Source organism: Odocoileus virginianus, chromosome 17 (assembly GCF_023699985.2).
Source record: "Odocoileus virginianus isolate 20LAN1187 ecotype Illinois chromosome 17, Ovbor_1.2, whole genome shotgun sequence".
Lineage (NCBI taxonomy): Eukaryota > Metazoa > Chordata > Mammalia > Artiodactyla > Cervidae > Odocoileus > Odocoileus virginianus.
The window spans coordinates 21,668,606-21,691,183 of NC_069690.1; the positions used below are offsets into that span (position 1 = coordinate 21,668,606).

Sequence of the window (22,578 nt, forward strand, 5' to 3'; positions counted from 1 at the left end):
CATCAAGTGCCAAAGGCCTAAAAAAAAAAAAAAAAAAAAAATCATATTCAATTGACCCAGCAATTGCCCTTCAAGGAATTTATCCTGAGGAAATAATCAGGTGTGTACAAATATGTACATAGAAAGATGTTCCTTGCAGCTTTATGATACCAAACAATCTGCCAACATTAGGAGATGTTAAATCAAGTATAGTTCTCTGTAACGGAACACTAAGCCAGCCGTAAAAAATCATGTTCTAGCGGAAAATTTAATAACATGAGAAAACGGTCACAATAAATTGTTGAGGGGAAAAAAAGCAGGTTACAAAACAGTAAGTACAGCATTATCACAATTTTGTACAAGAAAAACATATTTTCAGAGGAAAAAGAGGCTGGCTGGATGTAAGCAGAAATGTTAGCAGTGCTTTTCACTGGTTATGGGATTTTTTTTCTTACTCTTTATGCTTCTCTATATTTTCTAAGTAAACATATATTACATTTACAATAAGACAAAAACAACAAATATTATTTCAAAAAAGAAAGAAAATAGCAACTCTATGAGAAAACGGCAAAGTACCAAATCACCAAAATACTAGCTTCATGAAATAGGAATGCTCATCTTCTTCTCCATTCAGAGCAAATCTTAATTTTTTGTCTGATTTTACTTTTTTTAGTTTATTTTCCTTGAATAACTTCCCTGTGATCACATTTATGACATGCATGCATGCAGTGAAGAAAGATTAGCTCTGAAAAAGAACTATTAAGGCATTTATCAGTGATCATTACATTTAGTGGGTTTTAGTTCCTTGGCAATCACTAACACGTTATTCAGATAAATACTTTCTTGTAGCATCACAAAGCAGAGTTTTTATCAATTTTAGAAAATACTGTTGTTAGTCTGATAGTTGGAAAACTAATTCCAAACTTCAAGCATAGGTCTGTTTAAGATGCAGAGTAGGGGGTACCCACTTCAAATGCACTGGCTTCCCTGATAGCTCAGTTGGTAAAGAATCTGCCTGCAATGCAAGAGACTCTGGTTCCATTACAGGGTCGGAAAGATCCGCTGGAGAAGGGATAGGCTACCCACTCCAGCATTCTGGCCTGGAGAATTCCATGAACTGTATGGTCCACGGGGTCATAAAGAGTTGGACAGGACAGAGTGACTTTCACTTTCACTTCAATTGCACACTCACTCTTTCAATAGACAAGGTTCAAAGACCTGGTTCAAGGGATTGATACATTCTTGCTTTAAATCCATGTTTATCTCTAAAAAATTATGGAAGGAAGTCTCTCAGGAATCTTTTTCCAGTTCCTACTCTGGAAGCCTTCTCATACTGTTCATGAGGTTCTCATGAACAGTAGATCACAACAAACTGGAAAATAAGAGATGGGAATACCAGACCACCTGACCTGCCTCCTGAGAAACCTGTATGCAGGTCAAGAAGCAACAGTTAGAACCGGACATGGAACAACAGACTGATTCCAAATTGGGAAAGGAGTATGTCACCCTGCTTATTAACTTATATGCAGAGTACATCATTCGAAATGTCAGGCTGGATGAAGCACAAACTGGAATCAAGATTGCCGGGAGAAATATCAATAACCTCAGATACACAGACAACACCACCCTTTATGGCTGAAAGCAAAGAACTAACGAGCCTCTTGATGAAAGTGAATGAGGAGAGTGAAAAGCTGGCTTAAAACTCAACATTCAGAAAACTAAGATCATGGCATCTGGTCCCATCACTTCATGGCAAATAGATGGGGAAACAATGAAAACAGTGAGAGATTTTATTTTTTTGGCTCCAAAATTACTGCAGATGGTGACTGCACCTGTGAAATTAAAAGACGCTTGCTCCTTGGAAGAAAAGCTATGACCAACCTAGACAGCATATTAAAAATCAGAGACTTTGCCAACAAAGGTCTGTCTAGTCAAAGCTATGGTTTTTCCAGTAGTCATGTATGGATGGGAGAGATGGACCATAAAGAAAGCTGAGTGCTGAAGAATTGATGCTTTTGAACTGTGGTGTTGAAGACTCTTGAGAGTCCACTTGACTGTGAGGAGATCAAACCAGTCCATCCTAAAGGAAATCAGTCCTGAATATTCACTGGAAGGACTGATGTTGAAGCTGAAACTCCAATACATTGGCCACCTGATGCAAAGAACTGACTCCTTGGAAAAGACCCTGATGCTGGGTAAGATTGAAGGCAGGAGGAGAAGGGGACAATAGAGGATGAGATGGTTGGGTGGCATCGCCAACTTGATGGACATGAGTTTGAGCAAGCTCTGGGAGTTGGTGCTGGACAGTGAAGCCTGGCATACTGCAGTCCATGGGGTCACAAAGAGTCTGACATGACTGAGCAACTGAACTGAACCTTAATCTAAGTCACATTGGCTATAAGCTAACCTGGTGGCTAGCCCCCAAATCCAACTTCTCTCTAAACTGGGACTATCACACAGTAACAGCCTCATCAGTTATTCAGACAAAAAAGGCACAGAATTCAGTGACAGCTGACAGACACCAGTGAGGGAGGCCAAGGCGTCCAGTAAGGCTTGCTACACTTGTGCCTGAGGGAATACGTGAAGAGAATTTTCTTGACGGAATTTAAGACATATAATACAAACTCTCCTTTGTTTCAGAATATGAACAGAAGCAGAGTTGTATCAGTTTTCTTTTTCAAATCCAATGCAGAATTAATAGACAAAGTTACTAGAGGCTATACCACTTAGCAAGAATGATTCTGTTTTTTGAAGAAATATGCACTGCTGAATTGTTGGGACGGCTCCTCCTGCTCAGCTGCGGGTGGGTCTTACCTTAGAGTACAGCACTGTGGCTCCCATATAATCCTTCTCCTGAAATTTTTTGTTTCCTTTTTCTCTGTAGAAAAGGGAAGCGTCGGGGTCCTTTCCAACAAGGTAACCTCCAGAAAGCCTTTTTAAAAACATCTCATCCTCAGGTCTTCATGAAGAAAGAAAAATCAACAATGACAAAAAAAAAAAAAGCACAGATTTGTTATTTCAAGGAAAATGAACCATTGCACCTGAAACAGGAGTGAGTGCCATAAAATACTGGGACGCAAGAGGATGGACGTGTTTTGTAATGTGACTGGGGAAAACATCTTTGGTCTCAGAGACAAAGGAACTAGAATTTCTATTTAGAGGACGGAATACAATTTATTTATTTTGGGGCTGTGCTGGGTCTTCACTGCGGCGCATGGGCTCCACAGCACATGGGCTCAGTACACCACATCATGTAGGATCTTTTAGTTCCCCCAGCAGGGATTGAACCTGAGTCCCCTGCACTGGAAGACAGATTCTTAACCACTGGACTTCCAGGGAAGTCCTGTACACTTTTTATTCTCTATCTCATAATTACTGGCCAATAAACCATTCCTTGGATTAATGCATTATACAGAAGTTTGGGTGTGGAGAATGACATAATACACAAGAGTCTGTACTAAGACACAGTCTCCACCTAAACTTTATTGAAAATACCTACGTGAACAGCTGACGAGAGGAGACAGGGAGGAAGGGAGAGAGTGAGAAGAGGGAGGGGGAGAGAAGACTGAAGAAGAGGAAGAGAGGAGGTGAATCAGAAAGTTAGTGTAGTGAACTGTTAGCATCTGGAGAATCTGAAAGAAGGGTGTTGCACAGCAATTCTTTATCTTATTTTTGCAAGTAAATCTGAAATTGTTTCAGTCGGCAAAGTGTTTAAAAGTAAGTATATGAATTCTCTAATATAGAAATATACAAACATACACCTTTCTTCCAGTAAAGAAAAACAGTAAAGAATAACCTAGCCTATACTCTGACTATACAGTGCCATGAAACAAAATATGAACAAAATAGGAACTAAAAATCCTCTTAAGCAACTCTTGGGTTAAAGAGGAAATCAAAGTCAAAACTGCAGAATGTTCAGAAAACTATTTTTCAAATTTTTGTTTACAAAGATCTACCAGAAGAAATACCTTTCACTGTTGTCATTCAGTGTGATGCATCTGTGCATATATGGAAATTTCACAAAACATTATCTTTCATTTAATGTCAAACATGGTTTTATTAATATTTAAACACAATATAGAAAAAAATCTCAAAATAAATAAAAGAGAAAGAAAAATAAGGAAAGGTTTTAATTCAGAAGGTGTGCTTGCCTGTTCAAAATTTATTCCAGTCCAGAAAATACGAGGACAATAACCCACGCATATCTGATACACCACAGATCCTATTCTTTGTTCTATTTGTTTTTGTGTTGTTTTAAATTAGGTTAAATCTGCAAATCCTATTCAAACAAAAAAGTTGTGATGAACAGTAATAACAGGAAAACTCTTCTTGCCTAACAATGACTATTCTTTAATCTTAATCCAAAATGATGACAAACTCAATGTTTTTGTAATTGTTCTTCAGTGTAATTAAGAACTAAGCTGCAATAATTCATTCTTTCTTGCAGCACCAAGTTTAACTCAGTAATTAAAAGTTTTGAAAAGCAAATGGATGGTCTTTTTTTTTTTAATATTTCAAATTTTCTTTTGGAATGTTAGGATAAAAAATGTGTGGAAGTGAGATGAAAAATGTGGTTTTTTTTTTTTTTGGTGGGGGTGCACTCTGTAGCATGGTAGGTTTTAGTTCCCCACCCAGGGATTGAACCAGTGCCCCCTGCTGAGGAAGCTCAGAGTCTTAATGGATGGACTAGGGAAGTCCGAGATGGAACAATTTTCTGGGTAATTTTTTAAACTGTGGTAAATATTTTAAAAATTATCATTTTAACTATTTCAAAGTGGACAGTTTAAGTACATTCATAATATTGTGCAACTGTCACCACTATCCATTTCCAGAACTTCTTCATCAGCCCAAACTAGCACTCTGCACTCGTTAAACAATAACTCTCTATTCTTCCCCCCGTCCAGCCTTGGTAACCTCTATTATACCTTGTTTCTATGAAGTAGTCTATTCTAGGTACTTCATATAAGTGGAATTGTAGTGTTTGTCCTTCTGTGTCTGGCTTGTTTCACTAAGCATAACATTCCCAAGGTTCTTTTTTATCACAGCTGAATAATATTCCATTGTATGTATATCCCACAGTTTCTTTATCCATTCATCTGTTAGAGGACATGTGGGCTATTTTCACTCTTGGGCTATTGTGAATAATACTGCTCTGAACATTGGTGTACAAGTGAATCTGTTCAAGTCTCATTTTCAATTCTTTTGGGTATAAACCCAGAAGTGGTACTGCTGGATTACATAGTAATTGTAAACTTTTTGAAAAACTGCCAGATTGTTTCTCATAATGGCTGTATCATTTTACACTCCCACCAATGGTGCACAAGGGCTCCAACTTCTCCACATCCTCACCAACACTGGTTACTTTATTTTATTTTTGGATAGTAGCCATCTTAACGAGTATTAGGACAATAAGGTATCTTGCTGTCATTTGACTTGCATTTCTCTAAAGATTTGTGATGCTAAGAGCATCTTTCCATATGCTTATTTCATGTGCTTATCTTCTTTGGAGAAATACCTATGCAAGTCCTTTGTCCATTTTTAATTAGGTTTGTAGTTGCTGTTCTTGACTCTTTGGATTTCTTTATATAGTCTGGATATTAATCCCTTAGCAGCTACATGATTTGCAATATTTTCTCCCATTCTGTCAGTTGCCTGCAGATGACTGCCAACAGAATAAATACTCTGTTGGTATTGCCACTTAAGGCACTAAATATTTCACTTTTCATGAAGTCTGATTTGTTTATTTTTTCTTTTGTTGCCCATGCCTTTGGTTTCAGAGCCAAGAAAAGATGCCAAATCCAATGTCATTAGATTTGGGCTTATGTTTTCTTCTAAGAGTTTTACAGTTTTAGCTCTTAAATCAACTAAATAACTTGAGCTATTTTTGAGTTAGCTTTTGTACATGGTTTAAGGTAAAGGTCCAACTTCATTCTTTGGCATGTAGAGTCTAACTTGAAAGCAGGTAGAAAGAACCAAGCTCTTTCCTCTAGCCATGCCTTCTCTTTCTAGAGCCCTAGAGAGGTAGAGCCTCTTATAAGTTTGATAGGCAAAGCAGAAAGGTCCAACCCCAGAAGAGAGTACAGAAGATAAAAGCTGAGAAGCTATAGCTTAATGACTAGCATCCATTCACATATGCACATTTTTTTTTCCTGAAATTAAGTGCAGTTATCATGGAAGTTCAACTCTAAGTATTTCACCATGCCTCTGCTAAGAATAAGGACATTCTCCTATATCTTGATATTGCAATATCATTATCATGCCTAAAAAATAAACTCTAATTCAAATATCATTTAAAATTTCTCCATTATTCCTAAAATGTCTTTTTTTTTTTTCCTTACCCCAACCTGATACAGGATCAAGGTTCTAATGTACTGCACTTAGTCATTATTTCTCTTTAGCCTCTTTTGAGATAGTTCCATGATTTTTGTTTTATTTTTCATGACTAAATTTTCTGAAGATTCGAGCCAGGAAAATGTTCTACATTCTGGTTTTGTCTCATTGTTTCCTCATGATTAGATTCAGATCAAACAATTTTTGCCAAGAGTACATTATTATATCCGTATACTTTTTGTTGTTTCAAACCAGGAGACACATAATGTCAAGCAGTCAGTCCCACCACCACTGGGGCTGCTGTTTGGTCATTTGTTTAGTGACTGTTAGATTTCTCCAATATAAAGATTAACTTCCCTCTTGTAGTAACTAACATTAATAAGTAATCTGTGGGGCTACACTTTGAGGCCATGGGAATAATCTGTTTCCAGTGATCTTTCTTCTAATGGTTTTAGCATCCATTGATGATTATTGCCAGAATTCAGTTATTACACTGGGGGTTACAAAATGGTGATTTTCTAATTTTATCATTATTTTAAAACTTATAATTAGCATTCTTCCATAAAGACAAATGTTGCCCCCTTTTCTTCTTTTACATATTTATGTATTTATTTGAATATCACCATGGACTTAAAAAAATTCATTGTTATAAACCACTACCATCATCATACTTTTTGATGCTCATACTGTCCTAAATTTGGACAGTGGAAACTCTTCAGACTGGTTCCTATGTTATTTTTATTTACATAAATCCATTAGTCTTTGAGCATTTCCTTGATTTCTGGAAAGACAAAGTATTCCAGTCGTACCAGTATAAAATCAAAAGAAATGGAAAGGCAGTGAGTACAGATAATAACTCTGTTAAGGATTCCCTAGGAGACTGCAGATTATCAGTGGGAGAGGTTCACTTGTCTCAGGAGGTCTTGATATTGACAAAAGGCACCTAATTGGGGAAAATATTCCTCAAAGACTGTAAATGGCAAGAAAGAAAAGTGCATGCCTGGCTTTAAGCTTTAAAGACCCAATTCACATTCTCCTTTAATGGGCAAGCATATGGAGATTAGAAATTTAAATATTTTTTGGTCATTTTAGATTATGATTGGCTAATTTTACAAACAGCTCTTCAGAACTAACCTGTTAAGTAAAGAAGTTTGGGGATGAAGTAGTAAGAGATACACAGAATAAAGAAACAGAGGGAATTAACTTCAAGGAAAACAAGAGTTGTATCAGAAAGGAAATGTAATTCAAAATATACTTTGCAGTTCACATGATATCTACACAGACATAATGATATACAAAGTGAAAACTGGTTTAACCAGTATTATATTCTATTAGCTATACTATCTGTGGATCACAACAAACTGTGGAAAATTCTTAAAGAGATGGGAATACCAGACCACCTGACCTGCCTCTTGAGAAATCTGTATGCAGGTCAAGAAGCAACAGTTAGAACTGGACATGGAACAACAAACTGGTTCCAAACAGGGAAAGGAGTACGTCAAGGCTGTATATTGTCACCCTGCTTATTAAATTTATATGCTTATATGCAGAGTACATCATGAGAAACACTGGGCTGGGTGAAGCACAAGCTGGAATCAAGATTGCTGGGAGAATTATCAATAACCTCAGATACACAGATGACACCACCTTTATGGCAGAAAGAGAAGAAGAACTAAAGAGCCTCTTGATGAAAGTGAAAAAGAGTGAAAAGCTGGCTTAAAACTCAACATTCAGAAAACTAATATCATGGCATCTGGTCCCATCACTTCACGGCAAATAGGTGTAGAAACAACGGAAACAGTGACAGACTACTTTTTTTGGGCTCAAAATCACTGCAGATGGTGACTGCAGCCGTGAAATTAAAAGATGCTTGCTCCTTGTAAGAAAAGCTATGACCAACCGAGACAACATACTAAAAATCAGAGACATTACTCTGCCAACAAAGGTCCGTCTAATCAAAACTTTGGTTTTTCCAGTAGTCATGTATGGATGTGAGAGTTGAACTATAAAGAAAGCTGAGAGCCGAAGAATTGCTGCTTTTGAACTGTGGTGTTGGAGAAGACTCTTGAGAGTCCCTTGGACTGCAAGGAGATCCAACCAGTCCATCCTAAAGGAAATCAGTCCTGAATATTCACTGGAAGGACTGATGCTGAAGCTGAAACTCCAGTACTTTGGCCACCTGATGCAAAGAACTGACTCCTTGGAAAAGACCTTGATGCTGGGAAAGACTGAAGGTGGGAGGAGAGGGGGATGAAAGAGGATGAGATGGTTGGATGGCATCACCAACTCAATGGACATGAGACTGAGTAAGCGCCGGGAGTTGGTGATAGACAGGGAGGCCTGGCGTGCTGCAGTCCATTGGGTCAGACATGACTGAGTGACTGAACTGAACTGAACTGATACATTGTAAACTATAATATAGTTATGATGACAGAATGAGGGGAAAAACAAAAATATACACTTGAATTGGGAGTAAGAGAGCTAGATTTGGCATCTAAAACTAAAAACTCAAAACTAACGTTATTAGCATACTGTTTAGCAATATGAAATTAAATACTGGAAGAAACAGTGAAAATATTTTATTTTTTTTTCACTTTTGCATTTTACTTTTTTTTTTTGCATTTATTTTTATTAGTTGAAAGCTAATTACTTTACAATATTGTAGTGGTTTTTGCCATACAAAATATTTTAAATATCAGTCTCTGGGGAACAGAAATGGGGAAAAGTGAGACAGAATTGTTGTTTTTCTTTATAAGCTTTGAAGTATTACTTGACTTCTTACATTTTATGCATATTCTGCTGTGCTATGCTTAGTTGCTCAGTTCTGTCCAACTCTTTGCAACCCCATGGACTGTAGCCCACCAGGTTCCTCTGTACATGGGATTCTCCTGGCAAGAATACTGGAGTGGGTTGCCATGCCCTCCTCCAGGGGATCTTCCCAATCCAGGGATCAAATCCAGGTCTCCCACATTGCAGGCGGATTCTTTACTGTCTGAGCCACCAGGGAAGCCCAGTATGCATATTACTCTGGTAAAAAATGAACTAAAAAAGGAAAACATTTCCACTTAATAAGGTACCATGTCTACACAGTTTTACAAGATTTTCTACCAGCTTTAAAGAATCAAATAATCCCTACAATACATGAATTATCTCAGAGCACATAGAAAGATGGGAAACTCTCCAATTCAGGCTATGAGGCTACCATAACCCTGATACCAAGAGCTGACAAACAGAGCACAAAAAAGAACATGCCATCTAATACTATTTCAGAACACAGACACAAAAATCCTAAAAATAACATCAGCAAATTGAATCTAGCCATGTGTTAAAAAAAATGATAGATAATAACCAGAGTTTACCTCCAAAACAGTTCAACATTAGTACATCTACTGATATCAATTCTGCATTAACAGATTAAAGGAGAAAAAGAAAATGATCATTCCTCTTAGAAGATACTAGTATGATAGATAATAACCAGAGTTTACCTCCAGAACAGTTCAACATTAGTACATCTACTGATATCAATTCTGCATTAACAGATTAAAGGAGAAAAAGAAAATGATCATTCCTCTTAGAAGATACTAATATATAAAAAAAGAACTGATAAAATTCAGCACTTATTTATGACGGAATGTAAGGCAACTTCCATAAACTGAAAAGGGTATTATATAATACTATATACCTGTAGCAATGTCCTAAATGGCTATTACTATTCAACACTGCACTAGAGGTCTAACTAATGCTATAATTAAAAGGTAGAAGAGGTACAAATATTGGAAATGAAGATTATTGCTTGCAGATATACTTACTAAAGATTTAACTGGACTGGCATAAAAATGATGAAATAATGTGAAAGTACAGTTAGGTGGCCTGTTATGATTCCTAGCTTACATTTACACCATCAATCATCAGTTAGATAATTTAATTGGGGGGATAAGTCTTATTCACAAGAACAACAAAAACCTTGTAAGAAGAAAGAATAAATCTGAGAGGAAATGTACAAGATCTATATAAAGAAAATGAGAAAAAATTTTACTTATGGACATAAAAGAAGCCCTAAACATGTGGCAAGACTTACCCTTTACTTGAATGAGAAAATTTAATATTGTAAAGATGTCAAATCTCCCTAGATGAATCCATAAATCCAACACAATTCCAAAAACCCAATGACACTTTTTACTGAACTTGACAGTCAATTCTGAAGTTCACATGGGGGAAATGTATATAAAAATAGCCAAGATAGTCTTGAAGAAGAATGAACCCTGTATGTGTGTGTGGGAACTTGGCTTAACAGAGAGAAAAGCCACATTTGTACCAGACTTTCCCGCCTTCAAGTGCTCCTTCTCACTACGTCTGATAATAAAATCTCAGGGGGAAACCATTCCTTGTGGTTGGAGGAGAACTGACCCCAGTTCCACAAGAGGGTTGGGCATGTGGTACAGGCCTGGCCACTCAGAGGAGCCCACACCTTTAGCTGAAGGGGTATGCATGCCATCAAAGATAGGTTGATCAGAGTCCAACCCAGACATTTTTTTTTTTTTTTTTGCCAAAACTCTTGGGAAAGATGACCTCTTTTCTTGTAGTTATTAAGCTATTATCAGGGTGTGCTCAAGGCTACCAATGACTATCCTGAGTACCAGGGGGAGACAGTACTTGACAGATGAAGAGATGGCAGTCTGATGACATCTTCTGAGCTGAACACAACTCTGCATAAAAACAGGTCTGTCTTTCTGCACATCTTAGCTTCATAGCCTATAGATTTCCTAATTTGGGCTGGGTTCTATCACGTGACTGAAAGAATTCTAATATGATACTATAAAATCACAATAATTAATACTCTGGTTTTGGCACAGAACTAGAGCCTAGCACACATTTACAGATAAGTGGGAATTTAATTTTTAACAAATGTGGCATTTTGAAGCACTGGGGAAAGGATGGACTATTCAATTAAAGATGTCAGGAAATCATCTGGGGAATAAAACTTAAAACATTCCCTCATATCATATACAAAAAATAAATTCCAGATGGATTAGAGAGCTAAAACTAAAACACAGAGCTACCAGAAAAGTTAGAGGAAAATAAAACATTTTTTATAATCCTGGGCAAGAGTAGACTACCCTAAGACACATAACCCAGAAGCCATAAAAGAAAATGACAGATATGGCTGTATAGAAGTTAAAACACATACACACAGTTTATACACAAGAGACACCATGAGTAAAAATTTTTAAAAGATAAATAAGACTAGGAGAAAAATTAGTAGCATGTACCATAAAGAGATACACAGCCAGAGTCATGAAGACTTCTTATGAACAAGAGAAAGATAAACGATCCACTAGAGAAATGGGCAAAGGACAGGAACAAAAAATTAACAGAAGAAACAAATGGGTAGCATCACAAATGGTGTTACTTTAACTAGTAATCAGAAAAATGGGAATTGAAACGACGTTATTTTGTCCTTAAGGGCACCAAAATTAAAGCCTATTGCTTTCTAACACTGGTGAGAATATGTTTATGGTAAATGGGTAAAGCCTTCTTGGAACACAATTTGGCAGTATTTATTAAATTTTCAATGCTCATAACCATTGATACAACAAATCCTCTTCAAACATTCCATCTTAAGTTCTAAATATATGTACAAAAACATACATATAAGCTGTTCACTGTAGCACTGTTTGTAACAGTTAAAAAAAACAAAGACCCCACAATACTATTTTACCATTTCCCAAACACAAGAATCTTACAACAATTTAACACCATTTACTCATCTTGCCCTTTGAACTACTGATGTCGTGTCTTTGAAATGTTTTAAATCCCATAAGATGTTATTAACATCATTGTTTTATTTTTGTCATCATTTAAAATAATTAATTCAAAACTATTTACCCACACATGTACCTTTTCATTCCTTCTTGCAATTACAATGCTTCCTAATCTGAAGAACTTACTTCAATATTTCTTAAAGCTCTGATTTGCCAAAGAAACAGTCTCTCAAATTTTTCTTTTGCATTTATTTTTGAAAGGCACTTTCATTAGGTATAGGATTCTAGGTGGGAAAGTTTTGTTTTACTTTGTTTTTCTTTCACCACTTTAAATGTGCCATTCAGGTGTCTTCTAGCTTCTATAGTTTCACTGAAAAAAACTAGCCATCAGTCATATTCTTACACCCAAAAGGACAATGTGCGTTTTTTTCTTTGGTTATTTTTCAGATTTCCTCTTTTTTTTTTTTCCTTTAGTTTTTAGCAGTTTGAGTGTGATGTCTCTAGGTGTGGTTCTATTTATGTTTACACTGTCTGGGACTTGCTGGGCTTCTGGAATCTGTGGGTTGATATCTTTTATCAGTTTTAGAAAATTTTTGGTCATCCTTTCAGAATATTGCTTCCATCCGACTCTCTTCTTTTCTGATGCTCCAATTTCAGGTAAGTTAGACAATTGATTGTATCCTATATATCTCTGTATGCCATACCATTTTTCCCCATTCTTCTTTTCTTCTTGTGCTTTATTTTGTTTTTCATTAACCTGTAAACCACTTTCCTAATCTAATTTTCCACTGCGTTCAATTTTCTTTCAAGCTTAAGAATTAAGTTGATTTCAATTACAGTATGTTTTGAATTCTGAAAAGTCCATTTTTTGGCCTTTATTATTTAAAAATTATTTTTATTGTGGCAAAATAAATATAAAATTTACCATCTCAACCATTTAAAAGTATATATTCAGTGGTATTATATACATTCATAATGTTACATAACCATCATCAACACCCATTTCCATAACTTGTAAAACTGAAACTCTAAACTCATGAAACAATAACCCTATTTCCTCCCACCCTCAGCTCCTGGCAATCACCATTTTACTTTCTGCCTCTTTGATTTTGACTACTCTGGAGTACTTAAATTTGATTTTTTTATAGATTCTAATTCTCTGTTGCAATCTATTTTTTCATCCACTTAGTCCATCTCCTCTGGTTTCTTCAACATGTTAATCAGAGTTATTTAAAAATCTGTCTACAAACTCCTGTATGTGGACGTCAATCAATCTATTTCTAATGTTAATTTTTTTCCTCTTCATTATTGGTTATTTTTCTGCCTCTCTGCATGTTTAGTAAATTTGTGTTCCTGACACTGTGTACAAAAGACATAAGGAAGCAAGACATGTCCCACCGTGAAAGTGTCTCCTTTCCTACACCAGACAGACAGTATGAGGGCTGGCCTACATTTATCCAAACAAGAGTTGAACTGGATCAGTGCTGGGCTACAGGCTTACTAAAACTCAGTCCATCTGTGGTTTCCTCCTCTATCTTGGGTGTGGACCTCCTGAGCTTTTGGTTGAGAGACTAGAAGGTCTCTTGTCTCCTCATGCATGAAAGTTTTGGTCTCTGCATATTTTGAGCTAAGATTTTCTTTTTAATAACTTTTTTTTTTTTTTTGGCTGTGCCATGCAGCATGTGGGATCTTAGTTCCCCAATCAGGGATTGAAAACATACCCCCTGCAGTGGAAGAAGAAGACCACTGGACCTTTAGGGAAATCCCTACGATTTTTTTTTTTCCATTTATTTTTATTAGTTGGAGGCTAATTACTTTACAATATTGTAGTGGTTTTTGCCATATGTTGACATGAATCAGCCATGGATTTACATGTGTTCCCCATCCTGAACCCCCTCCACCTCCCTCCCCATCCTATCCCTCTGGGTCATCCCAGTGCACCAGCCCCAAGCACTTGTCTCATGCATCCAACCTGGACTGGTGATCTGTTTCACACTTAATATACATGTTTCGATGCTATTCTGTCAGATCACCCCACCCTCGCCTTCTCCCACAGAGTCCAAGAGTCTGTTCTATATATCTGTGTCTCTTTTTTTGTCTTGCATATAGCGTTATCGTTACCATCTCTCTAAATTCCATATATATGCATTAGTATGCTGTATTGGTGTTTATCTTTCTGGCTTACTTCACTCTGTATAATGGGCTCGTTTTATCCATCTCATTAGAACTGATTCAAATGTATTCTTTTTAATGGTTGAGTAATATTCCATTGTGTATATGTACCACAGCTTCCTTATCCATTCGTCTGCTGATGGGCATCTAGGTTGCTTCCATGTCCTGGCTATTATAAACAGTGCTGCGATGAACACTGGGATACACGTGTCTCTTTCACTTCGGGTTTCCTCAGTGTGTATGCTCAGGAGTGGGATTGCTAGGTCATATGGCAGTTCTATTTCCAGTTTTTTAAGGAATCTCCACACTGTTCTCCATAGTGCCTTTATTAGTTTGCATTCCCACCAACAGTGTAAGAGGGTTCCCTTTTCTCCACACCCTCTCCAGGATTTATTGCTTGTAAACTTTTGGATAGAAGCCATCCTGACTGGTGTGTAATGGTACCTCATTGTGGTTTTGATTTGCATTTCTCTGATAATGAATGATGTTGAGGATCTTTTCATGTGTTTGTTAGCCATCTGTATGTCTTCTGTGGAGAAATGTCTGTTTAGATCTTTGGCCCATTTTTTGATTGGGTCATTTAGTTTTCTGGAATTGAGCTGCAGGAGTTGCTTGTATATTTTTGAGATTAATCCTTTGTCTGTTTCTCCATTTGCTATTATTTTCTCCCATTCTGAAGGCTGTCTTTTCACCTTGCTTATAGTTTCCTTTGTTGTGCAAAAGCTTTTAAGTTTCATTAGGTTCCATTTGTTTATTTTTGCTTTTATTTCCAATATTCTGGGAGGTGGGTCATAGAGGGTCTTGCTGTGATTTATGTCGGAGAGCATTTTGCCTATGTTCTCCTCTAGGAGTTTTATAGTTTCTGGTCTTACATTTAGATCTTTAATCCATTTTGAGTTTATTTTTATGTATGGTGTTAGAAAGTGTTCTAGTTTCATTCTTTTACAAGTGGTTGACCAGTTTTCCCAGCACCACTTGTTAAAGAGGTTGTCTTTTTTCCATTGTATATTCTTGCCTCCTTTGTCGAAGATAAGGTGTCCACAGGTACGTGGATTTATCTCTGGGCTATTTTGTTCCATTGATCTATATTTCTGTCTTTGTGCCAGTACCATACTGCCTTGATGACTGTGGTTGTAGTAGAGCCTGAAGTTCAGGCAGGTTGATTCCTCCAGTTCCATTCTTCTTTCTCAAGATTGCTTTGGCTATTCAAGGTTTTTTGTATTTCCATACAAATTGTGAAATTATTTGTTCTAGTTCTGTGAAGAATACTGTTGGTAGCTTGATAGGGATTGCACTGAATCTATAGATTGCTTTGGGTAGCATACTCATTTTCACAATATTGATTCTTCCAATCCATGAACACGGTATATTTCTCCATCTATTTGTGTCCTCTTTGATTTCTTTCAGCAGTGTTTTATAGTTTTCTATGTATAGGTCTTTTGTTTCTTTAGGTAGATATACTCCTAAGTATTATTTTATTTTTTTTCAATGGTGAATGGTATTGTTTCCTTAATTTCTCTTTCTGTTTTCTCATTTTTAGTGTATAGGAATGTAAAGGTTTTCTATGTAGAGGATCATGTCATCTGCAAACAGTGAGAGTTTTACTCCTTCTTTTTCAATCTGGATTCCTTTTATTTCCTTTTCTGCTCTGATTGCTGTGGCCAAAACTTCCAAAACTATGTTGAATAGTAGTGGTGAGAGTGGGCACCCTTGTCTTGTTCCTGATTTTAGGGGAAATGCTTTCAATTTTTCACCATTGAGGATAATGTTTGCTGTGGGTTTGTCATATATAGCTTTTATTATGTTGAGGTATGTTCCTTCTATTCCTGCTTTTTTATCATAAATGGACGTTGAATTTTGTCAAAGGCTTTTTCAACTTACCACAACAGAGGTGCAGAATCCAGCAAATGGCTTGAGAGGAAAACTGTATGTGTGTTTTTTGTATACAAAAAGAACACAGGAAAGACCTATGGCCAGTGATCTGGAGGGCTTCCCTGGTAGCGCTAGTGGTAAAGAATCTGCCTGCCAATGCATGAGACACTAGAGATTCACATTCGATCCCTGGGTGAGGATGATACCCTGGAGGAGGGCATGGCAACCCACTGCAGTATTCTTGCCTGGAGAATCCCATGGACAGAAGAGCCTGGAGGCCTACAGTCCATGGGGCTGCAAACAGTAAGACACGACTGAGTGACTAAACTACCACCACTTGGATCTCTACTGGACATTGCCAACTGGAATATCAATCATTAAACTTCCTTCTCAAGACTGCTCTACCTGCAGCTTTCCCAGGTATGGAAATTTCATCCTTCTACCTTTGGCCCTGTAGGTCTACATCACAAGAGCCACCTTTGACTTCTCTCATTCTCTAATACACCATATCCCATCTGTCAGGAAGTGCGATTAAGTCCACCACTGGAATTCAATCACTTCTCATCCCCATTACTACCATCCTGGCCCAAATTACTATCACCTTCTCTCTTACTTGGATTAAAGCAATAAGCCTCCCAACAAGTCTATCTATTTCCATTCTTGCTCCTCCTATGAAAGTGAAAGTCGCTCAGTCACGTCCGACTCTTTATGACCCCGTGGACTATACAGTCCATGGAATTCTCCAAGCCAAAATACTGGAGTCAGTAGCCTTTCCCTTTCCCAGGGGATCTTCCCAACCCAGGGATAGAACCCAGGTCTCTGGCACTGCAGGTGGATTCTTTACCAACTGAGCTATCAGGGAAATGTTCCTCCTATAGGGTACCCTCAACACAGTGGTTAGGGCAATCGTTTAAGACAGGGATCAGCAGCAAACTTTCTCTAGAAAGCCAAAGAATAAACATTTAGCCCATATGGGCCAAGAGGTAAAAATCGAGGCTGTTACATATGTACTTATATAACAAAAGAAAAAACATGCTTTTATTGACAAAATTCAAAATATAATAGTAATAACTGAGTACATTTTTAAACAAGCTCTACTGATGAGAAAATGAAAAACAAAAAATTTTTAAAGGACCCCCATTTTGCTAAAATGGAGCTCAAAGTCAATGTTCCCCATCATCAGATTGACTGCAAATATTTATCTGTAAAAACCATTCTTAGCTGAAGGCCACACAAAAACAGGCAGTGGGATGGATTTACCCTGTGGGATGTTGTTTGCTGATACCTGTTTTAAAATAAAATCAGATCATATCACTCTCATCTCAAAACTCCATGAATAGTTTTCTATTGTTGTGTAACAATTACCACAAATTCAGCAGGTTAAAACAATACCCATTTATTATTCTCAGTTCTGTAAGTCCAGGCGGGCTTACCTGGGCTCTCTGCTTAGGGTCTTAAGAGGCTGAAATCAAGGTGAGCTCTTCTACAGAAGGTCTGGGAAAGAATCTGTGCCTAACTCATTCAGGCCGTTGACAGAAACCAGTGCATTGCAATTGTGGGTCTGAAGTTCCCATTTCCTTGCTGGCTGTTAGCCAGGAAGCACTCTGGGCTTCTAGAAGCTGCCTGCATTCCTTGTCTTGTGGCTTCATCTTCAAAGCCAGCCAAAGGGCATTCAAATCTTATGCTTTGAAGCTCTCTGATTTCCCTTTCTGCTACCAGATGGAACAAACTCTCTGCTTTTAAAGGTCTTGCTTGATTAAGGTTATGCCCACCCGGTAATTATATCTCAAAGTCAGCTGGCTTGGGACTTGCATTACATATGCCAAATCCCTTCCCAGCAGTGTTTAGGTTAATGTTAGATTAAATAACCAGGGGACAAGAATGGCGAGGGTGAGGGGCATCTTTAGAATTCTGCCTACCACATGCTGCAATAACTTCCTATTCAGAGTGAAAAGATAATGCACTAATAAAGGGCCCACCCGATTTGTGCCACCTGCTCCCAACTCCCATGCATGTCCCCTTACTTCTCTGACGGTATTTCCTACCACTTTCCCTCTGGCTTGCTCTGTTTATTCACTACTACATGTTCACCCAACTTGCTGTTTTTTAAACCATGACAGATACTCGCCCACCTTAGCCTCTCTGCCCAGAATTCTCTTCTATTATATATCTACTTTGTTAACTCCTATATGGCCAAGACTCTGCTCCACTTTTGCTCTTTCAAGAGGCACATCTGATGATACCATTTAATACTACAACCTGTACTCTCATTCCTAGCACTGGCTATTGCCCCCATGCCATTCAATATTCCTTTTTTCAACTGCGCTTATCACTTTTAACATATTATATACATTATGATGCTTATTTCTGTCCCTCTTTGGTAGTAAGGATCTTTGTCTATTTTTTAAAATTCATTTATCTATTTTTGGCTGAGCTGGGTCTTCATTGCTACATGGGCTTTTTCTCTACTCGAGGTACGTGGACTTCTCATTGCAACAGCCTGTCTTGGTGCAGAGCACAGGTTAAGTGAGCTTCAGAAGTTTCGGCACACAGGCTCAGCAGTTGTGGCTCCCAGGCTCTTGAGCACAGGCTCAACAGTCACGGCGCATGGGCTTAGCTGCTCCGTAGCATGTGGACTCTTCCTGACCCAGGGATGGAACCCATGTCTCCTGCATTGGCAGGCAGATTCTTTACCACTGAGACACCAGGGAAGCACCTTTGTCTATTTTTTTTTAAATGATGTACTTTTGGTTTACTAAGCGCCTAGCACAGTAGCTGGCATGAACAGATGTTGAATAATAATTCAATGAACGAGGTTCTGGGAAATTGTTTCAGTTTCTTATACACATGTGGGTACTAGGTCGTGAGGTACAATATATTTCTTATCTGACAGTGTAGTCAAGAGTGTTTGGAAACTACTTAGCTTAGACTATATCACCTCCATGGTTCTTTCCAAATAGGAGAATTTTTTAATTTCTATGTGCAGCCACTGAATCTGTATCCTTTGGGATATGGCAAGGTGTACAGCCTAGTGACTACTGCAAGGCATGACTACTGAGACATAATAACTGACACTGACAAAGCTAACAAGCATCCATCCACCTGCCAATGCAGGAGACTCAAGAGACACAGGTTCAATCCCTGGTTGGGAAGATCCCCTGGAGAAGGGAATGGCAACCTGCTTCGGTATGCTCGCCTGTAAAATCCAACGGACAGAGGAGCCTGGTGGGCTACAGTCCAAGGGGTCGCAGAGAGTCTGACATGACTGAGCACACGCATACCTGTTCTATTGATATAACAGGTTAGGAAGAACTGTGGAAATAGCAAGAACTGTTGAATGCCCCCAAAGAGAAAAATCTGCACTTAACTCTTCCATCAGAAAGAGATATAATCGGAGAGAAAATCATAAAAGAGAACACTTTCCAGATCAAAACTTCCCTGACTGAAGCTTTCATTCACTTACTGAAGAAGCGGAGATGAGTGAAGAAAGAGATCATTCAAAGTCTTTGCTGTAGAAATGGTGACCTGAATGGACTTGGGGAGCAAAGACCACTTCTGAAGTATGTATGATTTCCACTCATCCACGGGCAGATCCATGCTACTTTAGATCTAAAAAATGAATAAGAAAACAAGGAATTCAGTTTTCTACAAATGCATAGTTACAGAAAATCAAGATTTCATTCAAGCAAGCGTGAAGCAACAAAATCAAATCTTGTAGTCTCTTCCTACAGTTGTTTACATGCCAAGGAAGGATGTATCGTCTCTCGCACCAATTCACTCAACATCCCTTCATTCAGAAATATTTACTGAAAACTGACTTTGTTCCTGGCATCGTACTAGGGAACGGTTATACAATGATGAACCAGATTTCTTACACAGTTCAGTTTTTTCTTTTCAATCCCGAGGTCACTCCTTTAGATCATGCCCTCACCATTTCCTGTCTGGCATTCTTTCTCCAGTGTCATAATTAGTCTTCGGGCCCTCAGACTCCCCCTCCCATTTCCCCCTTCCCAATTACATCCTCCATACTGAGACCGATGTCAGTTCTCTGCCTTGAATTCATTGATGCTTCTCCTAGAACTTAGGGAAGCCCAGTACAAACCCTTTATTATTTGACCCCTGGCTCACTTTCTGATCAAGTCTCGCTTTTCCTCTACACCCTACTATCCGAATTTCCACACATCGTTCAAGACTCAGTTCAAATGGTTCCTACTCCGGGAAGCTTTCCCTGATTTTGCCACCTGTGACTACAGGAGCACACTATGCGTCTCTCCTGGGGCCCAAACCACGTCTACACTGAGTTAAGGCTACTCACAGCCGAAACTCCCTCGACATACTGTGCTCCCCTCTGGGAGTAGGGACCAGGTCTTATTTACCTTGAGAGACCCCCACTGTGCCAAGCTCAGGGTCTGGCACCTGCGGGAACTCAGCTCGGGATTGCTGAAAGAAGCAAGTCACTGCTTTGACTACCTTCAGTAGCAGAATTACCAGGGAACCCCTCGAACACTCCTCTGGACTAGCAGTCTGTGTCTGCCCGCCAAAGGCCGAGTGCTGTACGTTTCCTAGAGCCGGCAGGGAAAGATCCCGGAACGCCTCCTCCCAGCGCCCTTGGCTCCTCCCGCGTCACGCTTCGCGCGCCCCGCGGCTCGTCGCCCCGCCCCCAGACCCCCGCCATCCCGCGAAGAGGCCCGGGACCCGGACTCCGGTGGGTCACGTGAGCCGCGTGCCGCGCCTCAGCCAATGCGGTGGCTGCTCGGCCCTCCGACCGCCCCGTGCGGTGCGCACGTCGGGAGGCGGGGGCGGTTCACGCAGCTCCCCCGGCCAATCGCCTTGGAGCGCGCGGGTCCCCGGGAGTAAAGCCAGGCTTGCGTGGGGGGAGCCGGAGCGCGGGAGTTGTTGCGGCGGAACCATGGTGGGCCACCTGAGCGAAGGGGCCATTGCGGTGAGGCGACGCCTGCGAGCTGGGCGCGGTGCGGGGCGGCTGTGGGCCCTGGGGCCGTGCGGGGGGGGAAGGGGGAGAGAACACAGGAGCCGGAGTGATAGCGGGGGCTGAGGAGCGACCGCCGGATGACTCCCTAGAATCATCAGTTAACGCATTTTTATCGTCATCTTTTTAAACATGCTCGTTTTTCCTGCTTAAGGAGCTGAAACAAAGTAAACGGTTGATTTTCGCCCATCTCTGTCCTGCAGCCACTCTTTCTTCTCCCCTTACCCCATCCCCAGCGAAACTTTCTCCAAGAGTTGTCAGTTTTCAGTTATTTTCCTCGCCTCACATTCCCCTGTAACCGATTCGAATTAGTCACTCCCCTTCCTGATCACTGTAACCCTGGCTGAAGTCAGCAATGCCTCCTGGGGCTGTTAAATCCAACAGACACTTTTCGAGATCTAAATTTATCAATTCTCAGCAGCGTTTGACTATTGGGCATCGCTTTCTTCCGGTAGAATTCTCTTCTTTTGGTTTCTATGGCTCATCTTGGCTTGTCTCTCCCTGTCTTATTTGCAGATCCTTCTGTAAATTTTTGTTGACTCAAGGCTCAACCCTAGGCCCTCTTCTTCCAAGACAGTCAAGTTACTGTCTCTATGTCAGTTGCTCACAAGTTTCTTTTTGTCCAGGGCCAACTTTACTCTGAAAGACAAACCTCTATCACCTGTGTACTTGATATCTCAAAGACATTTTAAATTCAACATGTCACAAACCAAATCTAATATCTTCCTAAATTTGGGTCTCTGCTGTCCCCTGTCTGGATGCATGGCACCATTATTCATTAAGTTATGCCAGCCAGAAATTGTGGAATCGTTCTTCCTATAAACTCTGTCACCCTGGCTATCCAGTCCGTATCTAAGTTTGGTCTGTTATACCATCACATATGTCTCTTAAACCCAACTACTTCTCTCCAGGCACACTGGCACCATTATTTGTGCCTGGCCTTCTCCCTTTTATCCAGCATAATCTTCCTCCTGCCATTCCCAACATAGCATATTCCTACCTGTTCTTTCCTTTTTTCCAGACTTTTTAAACGTAAATTGTAAATTCCTGGTATATTTCATTTCATTCCTGCCTTCCACAGGGGCTTTGAACATTCTTAAACCACTGCCTGGGTGGTTCTTTTATTATTATTGTTATTAAATTTTTTATTTTTTATTGGAGTGTAGCCAATTAACAACGTGTTGTTCTTCATTCTTCTCTTGTTGACTGACATAATCTCCACTCAGTTACAAAGAGCTCTTCCATGACTCACTTTGCTAGGCTTAAGTCCTTTTATTTTCAGACCCTAATTCCTGTTTGTTCACCTGTTATCTGTGATTTCAGGCAAAATATTAAACTCTGCCTTTCCTCTTCTGTCACAGGCTTGTCATACCTAGTACATGTTGCCTCTGGTTAGTGGAAGGATTAAATGAGCTGTTAATTTAAAGTGCTTAGTTCATGTCTGATACATAATAAATGTTCATTACTTGTTACCTA

General features: G+C 39.2%; 2 protein-coding genes across 7 annotated transcripts in view; one reads left to right on the plus strand and one right to left on the minus strand.

The window, feature by feature from the left end:
- SMYD4 (SET and MYND domain containing 4) overlaps positions 1–20,778 on the minus strand; it is a 40,332-nt gene extending 19,554 nt beyond the window's left edge. Inside the window, exons 1-3 of one of the 5 annotated variants that reach the window (XM_070478840.1) lie at positions 20,492–20,778; positions 19,579–19,724; positions 2,794–2,938 (exon numbers count right to left, since the gene is read on the minus strand). In XM_070478840.1, the coding sequence (XP_070334941.1) occupies positions 2,794–2,938; positions 19,579–19,712 (279 nt within the window). In that variant the 5' untranslated portion in view covers positions 19,713–19,724; positions 20,492–20,778. The remainder of the gene's footprint in view (positions 1–2,793; positions 2,939–19,578; positions 19,725–20,491) is intronic. The other 4 variants (XM_020909802.2, XM_020909801.2, XM_020909803.2 and 1 more) reach the window with 4 other exon arrangements.
- A 138-nt stretch (positions 20,779–20,916) lies between these two features.
- Positions 20,917–22,578, plus strand: part of RPA1 (replication protein A1) — a 44,687-nt gene continuing 43,025 nt past the window's right edge. The window contains exon 1 of one of the 2 annotated variants that reach the window (XM_070478841.1): positions 20,917–21,057. In XM_070478841.1, coding sequence (XP_070334942.1) covers positions 21,025–21,057 — 33 coding nt within the window. In that variant the 5' untranslated portion in view covers positions 20,917–21,024. The remainder of the gene's footprint in view (positions 21,058–22,578) is intronic. The other variant, XM_020909800.2, reaches the window with a different exon arrangement.